The sequence below is a fragment of the Syngnathus floridae genome, chromosome 16 (assembly GCF_059516105.1).
Source record: "Syngnathus floridae isolate MCC-2025c chromosome 16, RoL_Sflo_1.0, whole genome shotgun sequence".
Taxonomy (NCBI): Eukaryota; Metazoa; Chordata; class Actinopteri; order Syngnathiformes; family Syngnathidae; genus Syngnathus; species Syngnathus floridae.
Window position 1 is genome coordinate 10,937,142 of NC_142428.1, and position 17,764 is coordinate 10,954,905.

Below are 17,764 nucleotides of genomic sequence, written 5' to 3' on the forward strand. Positions count from 1 at the left end.
AGTTGAGATGGACCCGGCGAAAGTTAGCGCGGTAACGGAATGGCCTACCCCTGACTCACGCAGAAAGGTGCAGCAATTCCTGGGCTTTGCCAATTTTTATCGGCGGTTCATCAAGGGCTTCAGTGCCACGGCGGCTCCCTTGCACGCGCTAACGTCTCCTAAGGTTCCCTTCCGCTGGTCGGCCGAGGCGGAGGCGGCCTTCCAGGAGCTGAAGAACCGCTTCAGCACCGCTCCCATCCTCACGCTTCCCGACCCGTCACGACAGTTTGTGGTGGAGGTGGACACCTCCAATCGAGGAGTAGGGGCCATTCTATCACAGAGAGCCAAGAGCGACAACAAGCTCCATCCGTGCGCGTTCCTGTCTCGACGGCTGACGCCCGCCGAACAGAATTACGACGTGGGAGATCGCGAACTGTTGGCAGTAAAACTGGCATTGGAAGAATGGAGACATTGGTTGGAGGGAGCACAGCAGCCTTTTTTGGTCTGGACAGACCATAAGAATTTAGAATACATAAAGTCAGCTAAGAGATTGAATTCCCGCCAAGCCCCCCCCCCCCCCGTCGACTGACTCGTCCTACTGCACATGTGTCGTCAAACAAACGTTCGAACTTCGGACTGCCGCCCCCCTACCGCCCCCTTCAACTTCTGACTTCGGACTGTCGCCCCCTACCGCCCCCTTCGTCCTCACCGCCCCCCTACCGCCCCCTCGTCCTCACCGCCCACCCAGATCTTTCCACCGCCCCCAGAAAAAGAATTAAGACTGGGTGTGTTTATTCTACCAAATAAAACAGAACGTTGATCTTCAAACCATTGGCTCGTCAGTTATCTATGTGACAATTGACACGTTACCATGGCAACCAATTAATTGCCATTTGGTTGACATAGTCCCCTAGCAGCTTCTTTCGATCTCATGAGCTCATCAGGCGGGTCCCATAATAAAATGGAGATTAGCAAAAAAAAAAAGAAAAACACAAAGGTCACCAACCCAGTTTTTTTCCATGATTGATAAGTTGTTATCACGGCAACCAGGTAAATGCTAACTACAGCAATGTCTTTTGTTGACATTTTAATCATCAATCAAAAAAAATACATGCATAATTGATGACGTAACACGTGAGCACATGCTTAAGTCCCAATCGGAAGTACTTGAAGTACCTCTTTGCATTTTGATTTCAGTCCATCTCATGATTTGACATGTTATACCATATTAGCTTAGCACGTGGCCACCAATGTTACATGTGTGTGTTGAAGCTTTTTGGGTGCCTGGGATGCAACTGACCAAAATTGTGACATCAGCACCTTTTTTTTTTTTTTAACCACACAACTATTTTGTTGATGTTCTCATCATCAATCAATCCTTTTTGTTTTAGCCAACAAACACCCCAAATCTGTGCTAAGATTGCAGCTCTGCTTACCTTTTGGCTTTGACTAACCATCTATCAATTGAGGTGTTATCATCGACTTTACACAGAGAAGTTCCTCGTCTGACTTTTTGCATACATATGTGTTGTGTGTGCATGGTGTTGTCACTATTGTGCATGTGTGTTTGCACGGGCGTGTCAATTCTATGCTGTCGTGGCAACAGACCATGGCAAGAATTTTCCTGAGGGTGTGGCCTGAATTTGCAAACAATGTGAGGGTGGCCCACGCATTTGCGTTCGCACACTAAGTCTGTGGGACTGCGCACCTCAGGTAAGATGAAGCTTGTCACTTTTATTGATTTTCTTTAAATTAGTATAAACTTGATCGATGAGTTACTAGAACGACCAGTGTATGATCTTGGTGGGAGATAGATGAAAGAAGAAAGTCGTCTTTTTTTTTTTGCTCCAATATTTTTTTGGTGAGCTCTGTCACAGGGCTTTTCATTAGGGACACCATCCAGTCACATGTCGCCACTGCATTGCTCTGATCGTTTGTAATCTTTTATCCAAGGTGTTGTCACTTGTAAACTTAGTGGCCTATGGTTCAGGTGGTGTACCTAATCTGTCTGTATGTGTGCTCACGAAAGAGATTAATTGACTATGTGTGTGACACAGACACATTTTTGTGAGTCACTCAAACCGGTCTGTATTCTGCTTCAAGTTGCCACTTGTCTACTTCAACACAGAAGATGAATGTAAGTGTTATCGTTTCTTCCTGGTCTATAGGAATGTGTGTGTGCGTGTGTGTGTGTGTGCGTGCGTGTGCGCGCACGTGTGTGTGTGTGCTTGTGTTCATGGAAAACATTCTGGATGATGCACCACGCCCTCTTTGCAATGTGCTGCATTCATGGACACCTGCTGAAGGTGTGCGTTGTGTTGAATTTTTATTGTTGTTATCAGCTAGCTGACGCTCTTGATGATAGCTCCTCCTCCGGGGCCGGCAGCCAATCAGTAGGAAGCGAGGCTTGGCCCCAACAGCCCAACCAGTCTCAGTGGCCTGGTATGTTCTGGGGGTGGTTCAGGGAGCGGTCCAACTTTCATGACGAGTCTGTATAACACTTTTATGCTGTCACCAGGTGGGTCCACCAACCCCACCTGGGGTGGAGGTGCAAGTTTGTGGCCTGGACAGCAGCCCTCAGCCGGTGCCCAAAGCGGACCTCAATGGCCTGGACAGCAGCCCTCAGCTGGTGGCCAAGGTGGACCTCAGTGGCCTGGACAGCTGCCCTCAGCCGGTGGGCAAAGCGGACCTCAATGGCCTGGACAGCAGCCCTTAGCCGGTAGCCAAGGCGGACCTCAGTGGCCTGGACAGCAGCCTGTACCTGGTGGCCAAGGTGGATCTCAGTGGCCTGGACAGCAGCCTGTACCTGGCGGCCAAGGCGGAGCTCAGTGGCCTGGACAGCAGCCTGTACCTGGCGGAGGAGGAGCTCAGTGGCCAACCCCCTCACCAGGGGCCGGGAACTGGCCCGCGCCATCGCCCGGAATAGAAGCTTTGGGTTCTCTGGTACGGCCAATAACGGTCCTGCGAACATGATGAGAGTGATGTCGCTGTGTGATACTAACGCTAATGTGATTGATGTCGGTATTACAGAAGGTCCCGTACAACCAAAAGCTTCCCAACGGACTGAGAAGTGGAAGCGTTATTCACATCAAAGGAAATATCAATTCCAATGCTGATAGGTCAGTATGATGAGAATGATGATAGCCAGAAGCCCGCAACACTTGTGTGGTCCGTGTGTGGATTTGTATCAGCGAAGATGGTCCTGGCTCATCAACAGAAGGGGCTGAGGACGCAACCTGATGATGATGATGAGAATAAGGATGATGATGATAGTCGGTATTGTCATATACGTACATATGATGTCATGATAACAAAAAGAATGACCAAGATGATGATGATGCAATGTAATCGCAGAATTTGGGTGTAAATAATGATCATGAAGACAAAAAGGATTACGACGTAGATAACAAACAATATGAAACGACACGAAGCACTAACGCAGGTGCGCTCTGTGTGATAGGGTGACGGTGGACCTGTCCACCGACAGGGATCTGATGTTCCACTTCAATCCCCGCTTCAACGAGAGCGGCAGGAAGGTGATCGTCAGGAACAGCAGAATTGGTGGCAGGTGGGGCAACGAGGAGAGGAACCTGTTGCGCTTCCCCTTCGCAGCCGGCCAGCCCTTTGAGGTGATGATGATGATGAAGGATGATGATGAAGGATGATGATGATGGCGATGAGAACGACACTAACAATAAGCTGTGTGTATATTTTGGGGGTGTATGTGTGACTGTGCGTGTCTTGATGTGTGTGTGTGTGCGTGCGTGCGTCTGTGTGCGCACGTGCGTGTTTCAGATGAAGATCGAGTGCACATCGAGTATGTTCAGGGTCTCTGTTCAAGGCTCCCACTTGTTGGAATTCAAACTCCGCGGTGGAAACCCGAGTCAGATCCGAAGTTTGGACATCTATAACGACTTGTCGCTATCGCATGTTAGCATCCAGTGACCTCACTTGATGGCCTCTGAATGCAGGCGTCTGACAATTAAAGTCAACTTTGACACTGCTTATTTCTCAGTTTTTGTTTGAAATAAAAACATGAAAGGGCACAAGCAAGGAAGGAGAGGGGAAGTAAACAAGGGGTGGGAAGGAGGAAAGGGAAAAATGAAACAAAGTAGGAAGAAAATGCAGAGAAAGAAAAAAGGAGACGAGGAGACAAAGAATGTACTTCACTCAGAAAAAAGCAAATACACCAGAAAAATATGTGCATGTTCTTTATCCCTTTCTTTACATTTTTTATGTTCAATAAAATTATTTGTTAAATAATGAGCCGAGTTTTACGTTCCTAAATGTAAGCCGCTGTTCTTAATTAGTTTACAAAGACAGTTAAAATCCATCCATCCATTTTTTGTACCGCTTGTCCCTACGGGTGTTGTGGGCTTGCTGGACCCTAACTCAGCTGTCATGGGGCAGCCAATTGCAGGGCACACAGAGACAAACAAACATCCCCACTCGCATCTAGGGGCAATTTGAGTACTCAAGCAGCCTACCAAGCATGTCTTTGGGATGTGGGAGGAAACCGGAGTGCCTGGAGAAAACCCACGCAAGCACGGGGAGAACTTACAAACTCCACACAGGGAGGGCCGGAGGTGAAATCGAACTCGCACCCTCTGAACTGGCGGACGCGCTAACCAGTGCTCCACCGAGCCGCCCGACAGCCAAAATAAAAAGGCCAAAAACAACATAAGAAGATAGGCGCAGGTACGTGCAGTCTTCTTCAGTACAGACGATCTTTGACCGTCCGATGACGTCACGGCGCCGCTGCTCCAGCTGGACGTAAAACCCAACGCGAAGACCTACGTCAGCTCTCGTTTGTTGTTAGTGTGCGTGCGCACGCGCGCCCACTTGGCGCTAGTGCACTTTTCAAGATTTTTATGAGACGACAACGCGCGAGGACGTCGCGAGGGCACCGAAGGTCGTTTGCTGTCGACGGACAATCAAGCGACGATCGGGGTCAGGTGAGTCGGGCTGCCTCTTGGCCTCCTTCGCCGCTTAGCCTAGCTTACGATGCTAACAAACGTTGTCCACACTGAGGGTCTTCAGCTCCGGATGCGATTCTGCCAGCCAGCCAGCCATTCAGGCAAGGTCGGCAGGCGGGTGGCCGGCCAGGTAGATAAATGTGACGCTCGCAAGCGTCCCCAGCACGTAGCGTGTCAGCTGCCATTGGAGCTTGCACAACCCGGAAATGTGCACGGCTCCTCAGCGATCCTTTCGACTCTTTTAAATTCAACTTGATCGTTTTGCGTATATGTACACGTCTAGACGAAGAAAGGAGGGGCCCAAGGAAAGAAGAATCCTTCTGTGGATGAATGAAAGAAAGTTGGGAAGAAGGAAGGGGGTAAAGCACTGATGAAAAGTTGGAAAGGAACGGATTGGAGAAATGAGGGATAGATGGTAAGTGGGTGTAGAATGAAGGAAAACAAGGAAGTAAAGATAAGAGGAAGAAAAAGAATGGATATGGGAAGGGAAGGTCAAGACTAGAAGGGAAAAGGGTAGAATGCAAGAGAGAAAAGAAGGATTGAAAATGTTGTGAGGACAAGAGCTTTTTGTTTATTTGATGTGAACTTTGCTCATGTTGCAATGTGTCGCTTCCTGCCCATGGCCAAATGTCCCTCTTGAACTTGGACGCCCGCAGCCCCCGCGAACGAGGCCTCGTCACCTTGCCACCAGCCGCTGGTACCTCCTCTAAGCGTAAGCCAATCAAGGCGCCGCCTGGAGGTAAAGCCTGCCTGCCTCTTGGCTGCCGTCGCGGTGCCACATGGACTCCACATCAAGTTAATGTCCGCTTCCTATCTCCAGACGGGCCATGCACGTCAAGCAGCTGCGTTCCGGGCTGTGCGTGGACGTGTCAGGGTTCTGCGCGCCTCCCCGCAACGGCCGTTGCCCCCTCAGTGCCATCCCCGGCAACACGCTTAGTACACAAGCCAGCCCGCCACCGCTACGTTGTCCGGCCAAAGATGATCCCGACGCCCTGCTGGATGTGTGCGCCGTCATTAAGCCGGGCCACGTCCGTGAGAAGATTGCCCTCTTCGCTCCGGACCCGGGTTCATTATGCGCAAACCGCGCCCCCTCGACGCGGCCAGCGAAGGTGAAGGGCAGCTGGCGGGAAAATAACGATGGCAAGCGACGAAGGCAGTCCACCGCTACCAGAACCCTCCGGTGGGACTCAGCTAGCCTGCCTGGAAAAAGGCTGCCCGCTGATGCCTCCACCCCAAGTTTGGAGCAGAAGGTGTCAGTGGGTGCCATAGTTGCGTTTCTGGAGGAGCGCCGCAGCGGCACCGGGTTCGCCGTCACCCGAACGCCACCCCTCCCGGAGGACATGGAGAGCGTGCGTGTATCAGACGTGGTCGCCAAGCTCGAGTGTCTGCAGCGTCGCAACGAGGGTGGCGTGTCCACAAGCCCGAGGATGTGGGCAGGGCACGTGCAGCTCACCGTCTGTCCCACTCCGCCCTCTCCATCCTCGCCATCGTTCGATGCTTGGGACAGCGACCCGATCGGACGCTCCCGGTCACCTTCTTCAGCCGGCATCGCGCTTCCTTCGTTGGAGGAGACGGAGCCCCTTCCCGGGTTGTTGTTTTTGTCCACGCCTTGGCCGGCGCCACCCTACATCCTTTCGGACGAGGCAGCGGCAGCGGAGCAGACGCGGCCATCGGATGACTTTGCGGAGATGAGACGGCGGCTGAGCGAGCTCCTGGAGCTGCCGGCCACTCTGGCCACACTGCCGCAGGATGTGCTGGTGGGCATCTTTGTGCTGCTGCCTACCCGCAGCCTAGCAGCCCTCAAGTGCACGTGTCGCTACTTCAAGCTGGTCATCGAGAACTACGGTGTCCGTCCCGCCGATTCCCTGTGGGTGGCGGACCCCCGTTACCGCAACGACCCCTGCAAGAAGTGCAAGCGGCGCTACGGGCGCGGTGACGTGTCGTTGTGCCGCTGGCACCACAAGCCGTACTGCCAGGCGCTGCCCTTCGGGCCCGGCTTCTGGCTGTGCTGCCACCGCCTACGCAGGGACGCCCCCGGTTGCAACATGGGGCTCCACGACAACCACTGGGTGCCCACCTTACACAGCTGAGCTGCACAGCAAAGCTTTTACCTTTGGTTTTTTTTTTCCTTGAATTTGCTCGTGGTTGACCTGTCACATCCCGTTTGTTGGCTGAGGAAGGAGTCTCAGACAGATCTCGATTTGTGTTCACGTGTACATAATATTGCATTTTAAGAAAGCCTAGGAAATGCTATAATAAAAAGACATTTTTAAAAATTCTGTGTTTTAATTCAGAGCTTTTTTTCACTTCTTTGCCCTTGTATTTTGTTTGAATTAAACAAACCTCTGGCTCTGGGCCATTTTAAAGTGACGCATCTGTCCAACCTGCGTACATGTATTTTTATTTTATTTTTTTAACAGAAGACCCGTTTTGAAGCGCAGTTTAAGATTTCTTTTAAAAGAATGAAAGTATCTGCATAATACATTGACAATTTCCGATATAACTTTAATAAGTAATTATCTTTAATCAGCGTTCAGATTGTGAGGGGACTCCTGGGGCTCTCGTGTGGTTTTGCAGTGTAATGCAGCCTGGCGGTCAGCTCAGTGTTGAGAGGTGATGGTTGTGATGTCGTCCAGGAGCGAGAAGTAGTTATACTTGATCTCAAAGTCCATGTCGTACCAGAAGTTCACTGGGGGTGGGTTAGGGGTGCTATTGGAATCTTACAACTCTCAAACACTTTCAACTCATTTGAAAACATTTGACACAAATTCCTTGCGCGCTTTGACCTGCTTCTGCTTGTGCCCTCATGTCCGCATCCTACCTGCGATGCAGCCGTGCGACTGTCTCACGTGGTGGAACCACAAGGACGGCAGGTAGAGCATCTCTCCCGCCTTCACGCTGCAGTGGAGCGGCTGTGCTCGCGCGTACGAGGGGTAGCGCTCCAGGTCTGGATCCAGCGGGTCTACGGGGATCCACGGCACCTAGCCACAGTGGCGGGCCAGAGTGTCATTGCGAGAGCCAGGGAGCCACCCAGCGCCCGAACGCACCTTTTCACCATCGCTCTGGTCCACCACCTCAAAGTCACCCTCTTCCTTCTGCTGGTAAACCGCGGGCTGGTATAGACCTGGCAGCGCATGGTTACCATGGTTACCGCACCCTGGCGCCATACGTACTGCATTCTATGGAATGTCGCTAAGTAAAGGCGTCAGGGCTGTGATTTGTCAATGTGGTCACCGTAAGCATTGTTACTATGGTTGTGAGGCAGTTGTAACGGTTGTTTGGAGAGTTGTTGGCAAAAGGCCTGCTACTATGGGTACTATGTTTACTGTCATAACGTTTACTTGTCACCATGGTTACCACAAGGCTTGTGACTTGTTTTAGTCAAGACTGTTACTATGGTTACCATAAGGGCAGATGCCTTTTGGTTATGATAATTAGTGGAGCCAATGTTAGTAAGGTTGCTAAGGTCAAGGTTGTTACGAGGGTTCTATGGTTACCATAGGGGACGAAGGGTCTGTCGGTGGGCGGCAGCAGGATGAAGTCCTTCTGTCCAGAGATGACGCAGTAAATGTTCTCATAAGGATCTTTGTGCACTAAAAGGGGAATCAGAACACTTTGTTTTGCTGAAAAAGTCAGGCGATGCAGCGAGCGGATCTTACGGGAGGTGATCGCGTTGGCCTCTCCGAGCCAGAAGTTAACGGCGTCTGGCGACTTTCCTGAACAAATGACAAAAGACTGATGGACATGCGAGGTTCCTCAAACGGCAGGGTGGCGCTAGCAAGCGCGCTGGCTGGCCAGCCGGCTCACCCATGGCTGTGCTCATCCAGCCGATGTGCGCTTCCATGTCAGCCGTCAGCTCAGGGAGCTCCTCCAGCAGGTTGGAGCACTGCTTCTGAATGTAGAACACGCCGCGCTGCTTCACCTGACCGCACACACAAGTCATGTGCTGAAGTGTACGGCTTAGTTTGCAATCAACTCTTTAGGCTCTCCTTTTGTAGTTGATAACGCAACGCAACCGAACTGTGATTTGTTTCCTAAGAACCATTTTTTTCTTTCATTTTTTATTTCAACTTATACCATCGCCTTTTTGAGGTAAAAAGACGACAACGTATCATTGGCTCTGGAAGGTTCAGAATGTTTAAAGGCAGTCAGTTTGGGCTTTTGTAGGAGATTGTGGTCTCTCACGTCGGCTCTTTGGGCCGCGCGCGGTGTTGAGCAAGCACAACGTGCTGTCTTGTACCTTTCCTTGGATGATGTCGAGCACAGAGGAAAAGCACATACGTCGTTCCTCGGGCATCACGAATCGATCGTCTTTGATGGCGTCGGCGTAACCGTTGGGGGTCACCGCCACGCTAATGACCTTGGAGCCCACCTTCTCCCTGCAAACAGAAAGCGGGAAGTCTATGCTCTGCCCAGGTGTCCTATCATCCTCCTTACCTACCTCAGGTACGCGGGCGTCCACCTGGACAGAGCCGGCCAATGACTGAAGGCGTTTCGTATGATGCACGGCTTGTTGGGAGCGATCCACTGGCGGTAAAAGTGAAGCGGCTCGGGTGGGCCGTCCACATACGGCACCGATTTGTTCAAATACAAATCTGCAACGTTAAATCCACCTGCATGACGAGGAGTAATAATAGCAGCACTACCAGTAATGCAGATACAATAGTAGCATAATCTGGGCGATTAGATCGCAGCACAGCACTATTTTGTTACAGCCTAAGCTATCGTGAAAGCGCGATATGAAAAAAGACGTCTCGTATTGTATAGATACTTTGCAGTATTAATATTGCAAGTACTTAGGTGCAGCGTAGCTATAATAATGTATATGAAGTTTATATTTATACGTACATTACTATAGCTACGCTACTGATAGTACTGGTCTTATATGCAGAAGTAGTATAGTTCTAGTATAAGGAGTAGTACTACCATTAATACTTGTGCAAGTCATAGTAATGAGTAATAATGATAATAGTAGACGTATTACTACTCTATAAACAGTATTAATGCTACTTTAAGTACTATTATGAATAGTAACGCAAAAAAGTAGTAATGGGAGTGCTATGAGTAGTGTAAGTTTAATGTTATATAAATATAAGTAGCATGAGTTCAAGTCGTGAAAGTATCAGTACAAGTCGTAGTAGTAGTAGCATTGGCGTATGAGTCGTAGTAGTATAAATATTAGTCTTAGTAAGTACACTACAAGTAAAAGCAACAGTTTACACAGTATATATTGTAGTACCGTGAGCCTCTAATGCGAAATAAGCTAGTCGTTCCTTCACGGCGTCCATGTCAACCATTGCATCAAAATCACGTTTTAATGCTCAGCCGCTTCGTTCATGCTGCTTTGTTTACACCCACTGCGCCTGCGCACTGCGTCTTCGTCGTCGGACGCCTTGTGGTATGTCTTCCCCTGCTGGCCAGACACTGAACTGTAAATCTAGTTAGGTCACCGACCTTTTTCATGAATATCATTGTAATTAAATATTTTTGCATGAAAAAATATACATTTCAGTGAGTTTTAAATGATTGTTCAAAGCAAAAACTGAGCTATGATGAAGTTTTTTGCTTGAAGACAAGCGTTTTATTGCGCGTGCGCTTAGTGACGTCACATCCGGGTATTTTCTGTTGCCGTTGCTGTGTGGCTCTCACAATTAAAAAAAATATAAAAATTTACCGCACAGTAAATCTTTTGATCGTTTCAAAGTTGTTTTACGAGAACAGCGCAGCATTTCGTCACTGTGACGTAAGTGAGCCGCCGAGCTGAGTGTGGAATTCTGCTAGCGTTCAGCATTCTAACGGATGTTGCTTCTTTTAGCTTAGCTTCATAACCCCCCCCCCCGTTTCCTCTACACACCCATACGACAAAGTGGACCGAGCCTTCGGCTCATGTAGTTCGTGTTCTCGTCGCCTTTTACGACCACTGATAATGACTAAATCACTGGGGAGCCAAGGGGGCGCTAGTCTGAAAAAGTTTGGGAACCACTGCCCTAGGCCGAGACTGATTGACGTTGATGTGCAGGACACTGCCGCAGTGACGGACACAGTTTGGACCTTCAGTCCGGATGGGGAATAGTGCTCTCAAGTCCCATCTGGAGACCTCCCAGAAGACAGGAGTATTCCAGCTCACTGGAAAAGGACTTCCAGCGGTGAGACATGTCTGGTACCATGTGGGTCCTATATGCTTATTTTGATACCATTTTTTGTCATACAGCAGGGGTCACCAACACGTTGCCCGCGGGCACCAGGTCGCCCGTGAGGACCGCATGAGTCGCCCGCAGGACTGTTCTAAAATTAGCTCAAATAGCGGCACTTGTCAGTGAGCTGTATCTATTTATTTTACAGTCAAACCTCGGTTTTAGAACGTCCTGGTTCTCGAACAAATCGGAATTCTAACAAAGAATTCGAGATATTTTGCTTCAGTTGTCGAACAAAATTCGGAGGTTGAACCTCGCGAGATGAGCCGGGAGGACCCGAGAAAACACGACCGCGCGGCCCGGATGCTGACTGACTCCGTTGTTATTGTATTTTCGTTACTTTGAGGATTGTATTAACCCAGACATGGGCAAACTACGGCCCGCGGGCCACATCTGGCCCACGGGGCCGTTTAATCCGGCCCGCCAAACCTGAATAAATTGTATTATTAAAAATTGTTTGGGTCATTTTTCTTGCAATTACTATGTTTGCCCAAAAGATGGGGAACCGTCCGCTCGCCATTTACTCCCGGAAGCCGTGTCAGAAAGCTCGGTGCGCACTCACAAGTGCGTGTGCGTACTAAGTCGTACGGACCCGGCGCACTCCGCGCTCTATTTCCATCAGTGCCAAATTTCGAGTGTGGGCTGTGACGTCAGCATTCTCGTAATTCGCGCACTGAGCTTTCAGATAAGGTTTTACGCTAACGCCACCCACAAACCTTCCCCTGGAATCCTTCCATTAAAATGAGTGGCCCGAGGAAAAGAAGGGTAGACACTGAGTGCCGAGTGTTTAAAAAAAAGAGTGGACCATTTGGCTCGACCTACGTGTGTGAGCAGACACTCAGCCACATGAACGTCAACAAAGCCCGTCACAGATCTAGGTTAATGGACGGATACCTCGGCTCTATCCTAAGAATTACCACAACAAATTTTACTCCAGACCATGATGCCTTAGCAAAAAAGGGAGACCAACAATACTATTGATTTCTTTAATACTTTATGTAGATGGATTCTTTCACTGATTCTTCAAGATGATGTATTCTGTCAGAATGTTTGCCGTTTGATGTGATTTCGCCTCATTAGATAAACATATTTCATAAATCTGACCTGGAGGTGTTGAAGTGATGAAAACTATTATTCATAATAACAGTGTCGTATTTAATGAGAATCACTGATAGTATTTTTTGGGTGAAATCTTTTTTTAATGCTGTTAATGAATGCATTTGTTTTCAAAAAGCTTTTTTTGAATATCCATGCTTTACTACCTATTAAAAGTAACAACCTTTTGTGCAATGACCTTTACATGTCATTTCTATTACTTCACACAAATACTACATCCATCTGCTCCTGGTTCGGCCCCCCGGTCAAAATTTAGAACCCAATTCGGCCCGCAAGTCAAAAGGTTTTCCCACCCCTGTATTAACCCCTTATCATGCCTCCAAAGAAAGCAAGTGGGAGCAGTAAAGCCATGTAAAGCAATGCGACAGTGAGCGCCCGGCGCCCTGCGGTTGTGTGATTGGACCAAATTAAGCTCCCTGCGCACTGAGGTCCACTTAAATTTTGGAAAGTAAATCAGGACTTTAAAAATATTTTCTAAATTTTGGCGACGGCTCTGTCACAATAATGCGACCAGCGCGGTGCAGTTGCGCGGTCGGCGACGCGCTACTGTTGCGCGGTCGGCGACGCGCTGCAGATGCGCGTTCGGACAAAATTAAGCTCCCTGCGCACTTAGGTCGACTTAAATTTTGGAAAGTACATCAGGACTTTAAAAATATTTTCTAAATTTCAGCGACGGCTTTGTCACAATAATGCGACCAGGGTGGTGCAGTTGCACGGTGGGCGACACGTTACGGTCACGCGTTCGGTGGTGCGCTGCAGTTGCGCAATCGGACAAATATGCGCAAATGAAAAAATGCTTAAAAAAGGCGGGTTTTTTTTTTTTGTCTTGAAACGGATTAAACATTTTTCCATTATTTGTAATGGGAAAAATAGATTCGGAATTCGACCGATTTGCTTCTCGAACCGCCTTCTGGAACGGATTGTGGTCAAAAACCAAGGTTTGACTGTAGTTTTGCTATTGTTGTTAAAATCACACGCCATGTGAGGTAAACAATCAGCATGTTCTGTCCGGCTGCCATGTGGATTCTCGAGTCAGCAAGGTCTGATTCTATGCGGGTTCTCTAGTAATTGTACTTGTTCTTTATATATATAGCGTATATAATTAACATGTTAATGACTCAACTGAGGCCCAATCCGAGTATCGATGCTGCTAGCTTCTGCTAACAGGTTCTGATATGAGACTTTGTGGCCTTCAGTTTCCTGAGGAATTGCAGCGGCTTACAGCAAACCTTCGGACCGTGGACCTGTCTGACAACAAGTTGGAGTCACTTCCTCCTTCTATTGGAAGCTATGCGCAGCTCCGGAGTTTGACCCTCAACTCAAACAGGCTGGGTGAGTTCAAACATTCAGGATGAAACGGTCAGTGTACTGGAACTCTTCAACACTTTTGTGGTGTTGCTTATTGCTCCTCAGGTGGACTCCCCGCTGAGATTGGGAAGCTGAAGAAACTGGAGACTCTTAGTCTCAGTTCTAACCGGATCCAGCAGCTGCCACTCACCATGAATCAGCTAAAGTCCCTGCGGACCCTCATTCTGGCTGGGAACCGCATCTCGGAGTTCCCCACCGGACTAGGAGCCCTGAGACACCTGGATCTGCTGGACCTTTCCAGGAACCAGCTTCAGAGTGTTCCCCCAGAGGTGTCAGAATTGCAGGTCATTGAGATCAACCTCAACCAGAACCAGGTACCAAAAAATTAAGCCAGTCCAAAAAAAAAGAACCTGAGCTTGGAACAAAGTTATTAGATTGGCCCAGTAAGAATAAGATCAGTCCAATGAGACACCAAACTGGTAAAACATAGCTGTGTTCAGAACGAGGCAGTTGTGCCTGTTTGTTCCAGATCTCGCTGCTGTCTGCGGATGTGTCTCGGTGTCCTCGCCTCAAAGTTCTACGTGTGGAGGAGAACTGTTTGGACCTGGCCGCCATCCCGCTGTCCATCCTGAATGAATCACAAGTGTCTCTCTTCTCGGTTGAAGGAAACCTCTTTGAGGTCAAGTGTCTACGAGACATGGAGGGCTACGACAAGGTGAGGAGGTTCAGAACGTGCCGCAACGGACCAAGTCTCTTCTTCTTAAATTTCCCCATGTCTTTCCTTCGCAGTACATGGAGCGTTTCACCGCCACCAAGAAGAAGTTTTCCTGAAGACCACCACCACCATGTCCTCCTCTTTCTCTTCTGGGGACGCAAAACGGGAGGTAGTAGTAGAAGAAGAAGCCAAGAGATGATTCCAGTGTGTTCCCCATCAATTAGTGCAGCTTGTGTCTGGCCAACCCTGACTGGGAGTACTTGGTGACCCTGTTGTGGACCTGGCTTGGCCACCCAAAGGAACAAAGAGGAACTGCAAACTGTTCTGAGACACAAAGGCTTATTGCACTGCTGGCGGCACTGTCAATTTTTTTATAAACAAAACCATTGAAGTTTCCATGGCAATGCACTTGCGAATAAGCTGCATGTTATTTCACCCGGATGCAAGAAACAGTGATGAAAACTTCCAGTGATGTTAGTGTTGCCATGTTGTTTGCATGATAGCCGAGTTAGTTCCTAGCCGTTAGCCTTCTTTGAGGTAGATAAACTTACGTTCATTATCACACCACTAACAAACTTCAAGCATACCCGTAAGCACATGTTGAATCTGCCAAGGGCACTGCTGCACTATTTTCACTAATGCCGCGGGCCTCTAAAACGCACTTGATTTTGCTTGAGAAAATAATGAAGTCGAATTCTTTCTCTGTAATTTAATTTGTATTAACTAACGATTGCTGATTGAACTAAAATGTAAAGTGTAGCCTATTGTTGATACTCTTGCCCGGTTAGGTGATGACCCCAACTGATGGTCGCTGTCTGGATTCTACACCGACCAGGACAAGATCTGAGGTGGACCATGTCCTCAAGGGTGCTGTCATGATGACTGAAGGTGTCTTCCTAAATGGACTTATACCCTTCTTTATTTTAGATTGTTTTGTATTACGTTGCCTTTTGAATATTTAAAAGGCAACGTAATACAAAACAACATATGGTGCCCACTTGGCATCTGGTCCTCCCATCTGCCGTCCCTTGGGGTTTCTTATTTTTCCCTTGCTCAGGTTTTTGGAGTTTTTTCTTATGCACCTGGGGCTCAAAATTGTTAATCAACTGGGGGCATGTGAAGCCCAAAATAAATTTGACAAGAATTGATATATAAATAAAAACAATGGAACACATAACATTTTTACCTAAAGATCTGGGTGAGGATGGGGCGACATTGGGGTGTTTTTGTCCCAATTTTGAGCAAAATTCCCCAGCCAAAATCTTAATGGTATACAGCAGTGGTCCCCAACCTTTTTTGCGCCATGGACCGGTTACCGGAACCCCCATTCCGCTGACCAGTACCGGTCCGTGGGTCACTTGGTAGCGGGCCGCCAAGCCACACAGAATTTTTTAAATTTTTTTATCGATGATCAATTCAGGTCAAGACGCTCGTCTCGGTCACGTGACAGGTTTCCCCCAGTCGAGCCCACAAAGCTAGCAAAAATGAGTAAGAATTTATTCTGAAAAATGTAAAAAATGTGTAACCCTAACCCTCTCTCCCAATTACATCTGTCGGTGCAGCTGTGTCTCTTGACACAGGTTAATTCAGATCAAGAAGCTCGTTCCCCCCAGTCGAGCCTGCGAAGCTAGCAAAAATGAGCAAGAAACAGAGATGTTTGGAAAGCTTCTTCGGAAAGGGAAAAAAGCCCAATGAGGAGACGGAAGAAGAAGAGGCTCCGACTTCTAAGAAAAAGAAAGCTGCATTTAAAAGAAAGTCCTACTTAAAATATGGATTTATCGCCACAGGTGACTGACACACCAAGTAAGCCCACTCTCCATAATATGTGGCGGCGGCAGGCTAGCTAACGAGGATATGAAGCCTTCAAAAGTGCTTGTGCACATGGAGCCCAAGCATCCTGTATTAAAAGATAAACCTTAACCACTTCGGGTGTCCGATTACGCCGGCTCGTTTCTGAGAAACAAGCTCAGTGCTCCCACTAATTCAACGGAATTGTGAGTTTTATTTTCATATCGTTTATACTTGTTTTTATGCCAGTCGTATTATTTTATTTCATCGTAATTATATATTGATGATAAATGTATTAGTTATTTATATAAATGTATTATTTTTTTATATAAAGGCCGGTCCGCGAAAATATTTCTGACACGTAACCAGTCCGTGGCGCAAAAAAGGTTGGGGACTACTGAACTAAATGACAAGTATGGGGAAGACTGCTGCTCTGACTGCTGTCCAGAGGACCATCATTGACACCCTCTATCAGCAGGGTAAGACACAAAAAGAAATGTTTCAAAGAGCAAGCTATTCACAGGGTGCCGTTTCAAAGCACATCCACAAAAAGTCTGTTGGAAGGGGGAAATGTGGCAGGAAACGCTGCACAACCAAGTGAGATAACCACAGCCTTAACAGCATTATGAAGAAGAGTCGCTTCCAGAATTTGGGGAAGCTTCAAAGACAGTAGACTGAAGCTGGAGTCCAGGTATTAAAAGCCACTGTTCACAGACGTGTCCGGGAAATGGGCTACAATAGCCTTATTCCCATGGTCAAGCCACTTCTGAACTCAAGACAACGGAAGAAGCGTCTGACTTGGGCTATGGAAAAGAAGCACTGGACAGTTCCAGAGTAGTCCAAAGTCCTCTTTTCAGACGAAAGCAAGTTTTGTATTTCATTTGGAAGTCAAGGCGCCAGCGTCTGGAGAAAGGCTGGAGAGGAGCAAAATCCAGGTTGCTTGAAATCCAGTGTGAAGTTCCCACAGTCAGTGATGGTTTGGGGAGCCATGTCAGCTGCTGGTGTTGGTCCACTGTGTTTCATCAAGTCCAGAGTAAATGCAGATTTTAGAGCATTACATGCTTCCGTCTGCTGCAAAGCTCTATGGAGATGATGATTTCATTTTCCAGCATGATCTGGCATCTGCCTACAGTGCCAAAACCACCAGTAAATGGTGTACTGACCATGGCATTACTGTCCTCGATTGGCCTGCCAATTTCCCTGACCTGAACCCCATAGAGAATTTATGGGGTATTGTGAAGATGAAGCTGAAACACACCAGACCCAACAATGCAAATGAGCTAAAGGCCGCTATTGAAGCATCCTGGGCATCCATAACACCTCAGCAATGCCACAGGCTGATAGCCTCCATGCCACGCCACATTGGTTGCAGTGATCCGTGCAAAAGGATCCCAACCAAGTACTGAGTGCATTAATGGACATTTTCAACTGTTTGATTTTGTTTTGCTGTTATGAGTCTTTTTTTTAAAGTTGGTCTGAGGAAATAGTCTAATATTTTGAGATAGGATATTTGAGTTTTCTTAAGCTGTATGCCATATTCAGCAATATTAAAACAATAAAAGGCTTGTAATATTTCAGTTGATTAGTAATTACTCCAGAATGTATGATATTTTTGTTTTTTTAATTGCATTACAGAAAATAAAGAACTTTATCACAATATTCTAATTTTCTGAGACAGTCCTGTATGT

General features: G+C 47.9%; 4 protein-coding genes across 8 annotated transcripts; 3 read left to right on the plus strand and 1 right to left on the minus strand.

The window, feature by feature from the left end:
- Positions 1-1,576: 1,576 nt before the first annotated feature.
- lgals3b (lectin, galactoside binding soluble 3b) lies at positions 1,577-3,982 on the plus strand. 2 transcript variants are annotated; one of them, XM_088356292.1, is made up of 7 exons: positions 1,577-1,692; positions 2,083-2,116; positions 2,322-2,421; positions 2,498-2,922; positions 3,010-3,098; positions 3,440-3,608; positions 3,775-3,982. In XM_088356292.1, exons 2-7 carry the CDS (start codon positions 2,111-2,113, stop codon positions 3,922-3,924), a joined length of 939 nt encoding a protein of 312 aa, XP_088212418.1. In that variant the 5' UTR covers positions 1,577-1,692; positions 2,083-2,110; the 3' UTR covers positions 3,925-3,982. The 2 variants fall into 2 exon arrangements, with proteins under 2 accessions (XP_088212418.1, XP_088212417.1); XM_088356291.1 differs by having other exon boundaries at positions 1,633-1,692; positions 2,037-2,116.
- Positions 3,983-4,783: 801 nt separating this feature from the next.
- Positions 4,784-7,231, plus strand: fbxo34 (F-box protein 34). The gene is made up of 3 exons (XM_088356288.1): positions 4,784-4,934; positions 5,612-5,694; positions 5,776-7,231. The coding sequence occupies exon 3, from the start codon at positions 5,783-5,785 to the stop codon at positions 7,043-7,045; it is 1,263 nt and encodes a 420-aa protein (XP_088212414.1). The 5' UTR covers positions 4,784-4,934; positions 5,612-5,694; positions 5,776-5,782; the 3' UTR covers positions 7,046-7,231.
- lrrc57 (leucine rich repeat containing 57) lies at positions 4,786-15,465 on the plus strand. Of its 3 annotated transcripts, none has more exons than XM_088356296.1 (6): positions 4,786-4,934; positions 10,975-11,101; positions 13,462-13,597; positions 13,679-13,947; positions 14,103-14,288; positions 14,363-15,465. In XM_088356296.1, the coding sequence occupies exons 2-6, from the start codon at positions 11,018-11,020 to the stop codon at positions 14,402-14,404; spliced, it is 717 nt and encodes a 238-aa protein (XP_088212422.1). In that variant the 5' UTR covers positions 4,786-4,934; positions 10,975-11,017; the 3' UTR covers positions 14,405-15,465. The 3 variants fall into 3 exon arrangements, with proteins under 3 accessions (XP_088212422.1, XP_088212419.1, XP_088212420.1); XM_088356293.1 differs by lacking the exon at positions 4,786-4,934 and adding an exon at positions 10,540-10,698 and having other exon boundaries at positions 10,975-11,122; XM_088356294.1 differs by lacking the exon at positions 4,786-4,934 and adding an exon at positions 10,540-10,698.
- Positions 7,436-10,466, minus strand: jmjd7 (jumonji domain containing 7). 2 transcript variants are annotated; one of them, XM_088356289.1, is made up of 9 exons: positions 10,195-10,466; positions 9,397-9,568; positions 9,196-9,334; positions 8,763-8,877; positions 8,615-8,671; positions 8,453-8,548; positions 8,003-8,079; positions 7,777-7,936; positions 7,436-7,644 (listed from the first exon to the last, which is right to left on the minus strand). In XM_088356289.1, exons 1-9 carry the CDS (start codon positions 10,250-10,252, stop codon positions 7,556-7,558), a joined length of 963 nt encoding a protein of 320 aa, XP_088212415.1. In that variant the 5' UTR covers positions 10,253-10,466; the 3' UTR covers positions 7,436-7,555. The 2 variants fall into 2 exon arrangements, with proteins under 2 accessions (XP_088212415.1, XP_088212416.1); XM_088356290.1 differs by having other exon boundaries at positions 9,397-9,550; positions 10,195-10,462.
- Positions 15,466-17,764: the final 2,299 nt, after the last annotated feature.

Bases quoted from the DNA above. Each gene is read 5' to 3' on its own strand.
- lgals3b (XM_088356292.1), top strand. The intron at 3,099-3,439 runs GTCAGTATGATG...TCTGTGTGATAG, and splicing joins ATCAATTCCAATGCTGATAG to GGTGACGGTGGACCTGTCCA. The intron at 3,609-3,774 runs GTGATGATGATG...TGCGTGTTTCAG, and splicing joins CAGCCGGCCAGCCCTTTGAG to ATGAAGATCGAGTGCACATC.
- fbxo34 (XM_088356288.1), top strand. From the start codon at position 5,783: ATGCACGTCAAGCAGCTGCGTTCCGGGCTGTGCGTGGACGTGTCAGGG.
- lrrc57 (XM_088356293.1), top strand. From the start codon at position 11,018: ATGGGGAATAGTGCTCTCAAGTCCCATCTGGAGACCTCCCAGAAGACA. The intron at 13,598-13,678 runs GTGAGTTCAAAC...ATTGCTCCTCAG, and splicing joins CCTCAACTCAAACAGGCTGG to GTGGACTCCCCGCTGAGATT. The intron at 14,289-14,362 runs GTGAGGAGGTTC...TTTCCTTCGCAG, and splicing joins ACATGGAGGGCTACGACAAG to TACATGGAGCGTTTCACCGC.
- jmjd7 (XM_088356289.1), bottom strand. From the start codon at position 10,252: ATGGTTGACATGGACGCCGTGAAGGAACGACTAGCTTATTTCGCATTA. The intron at 9,569-10,194 runs GTACTACAATAT...CTCGTCATGCAG, and splicing joins TTTCGCATTAGAGGCTCACG to GTGGATTTAACGTTGCAGAT. The intron at 7,645-7,776 runs GTAGGATGCGGA...ACCCACCCCCAG, and splicing joins GTCGCACGGCTGCATCGCAG to TGAACTTCTGGTACGACATG.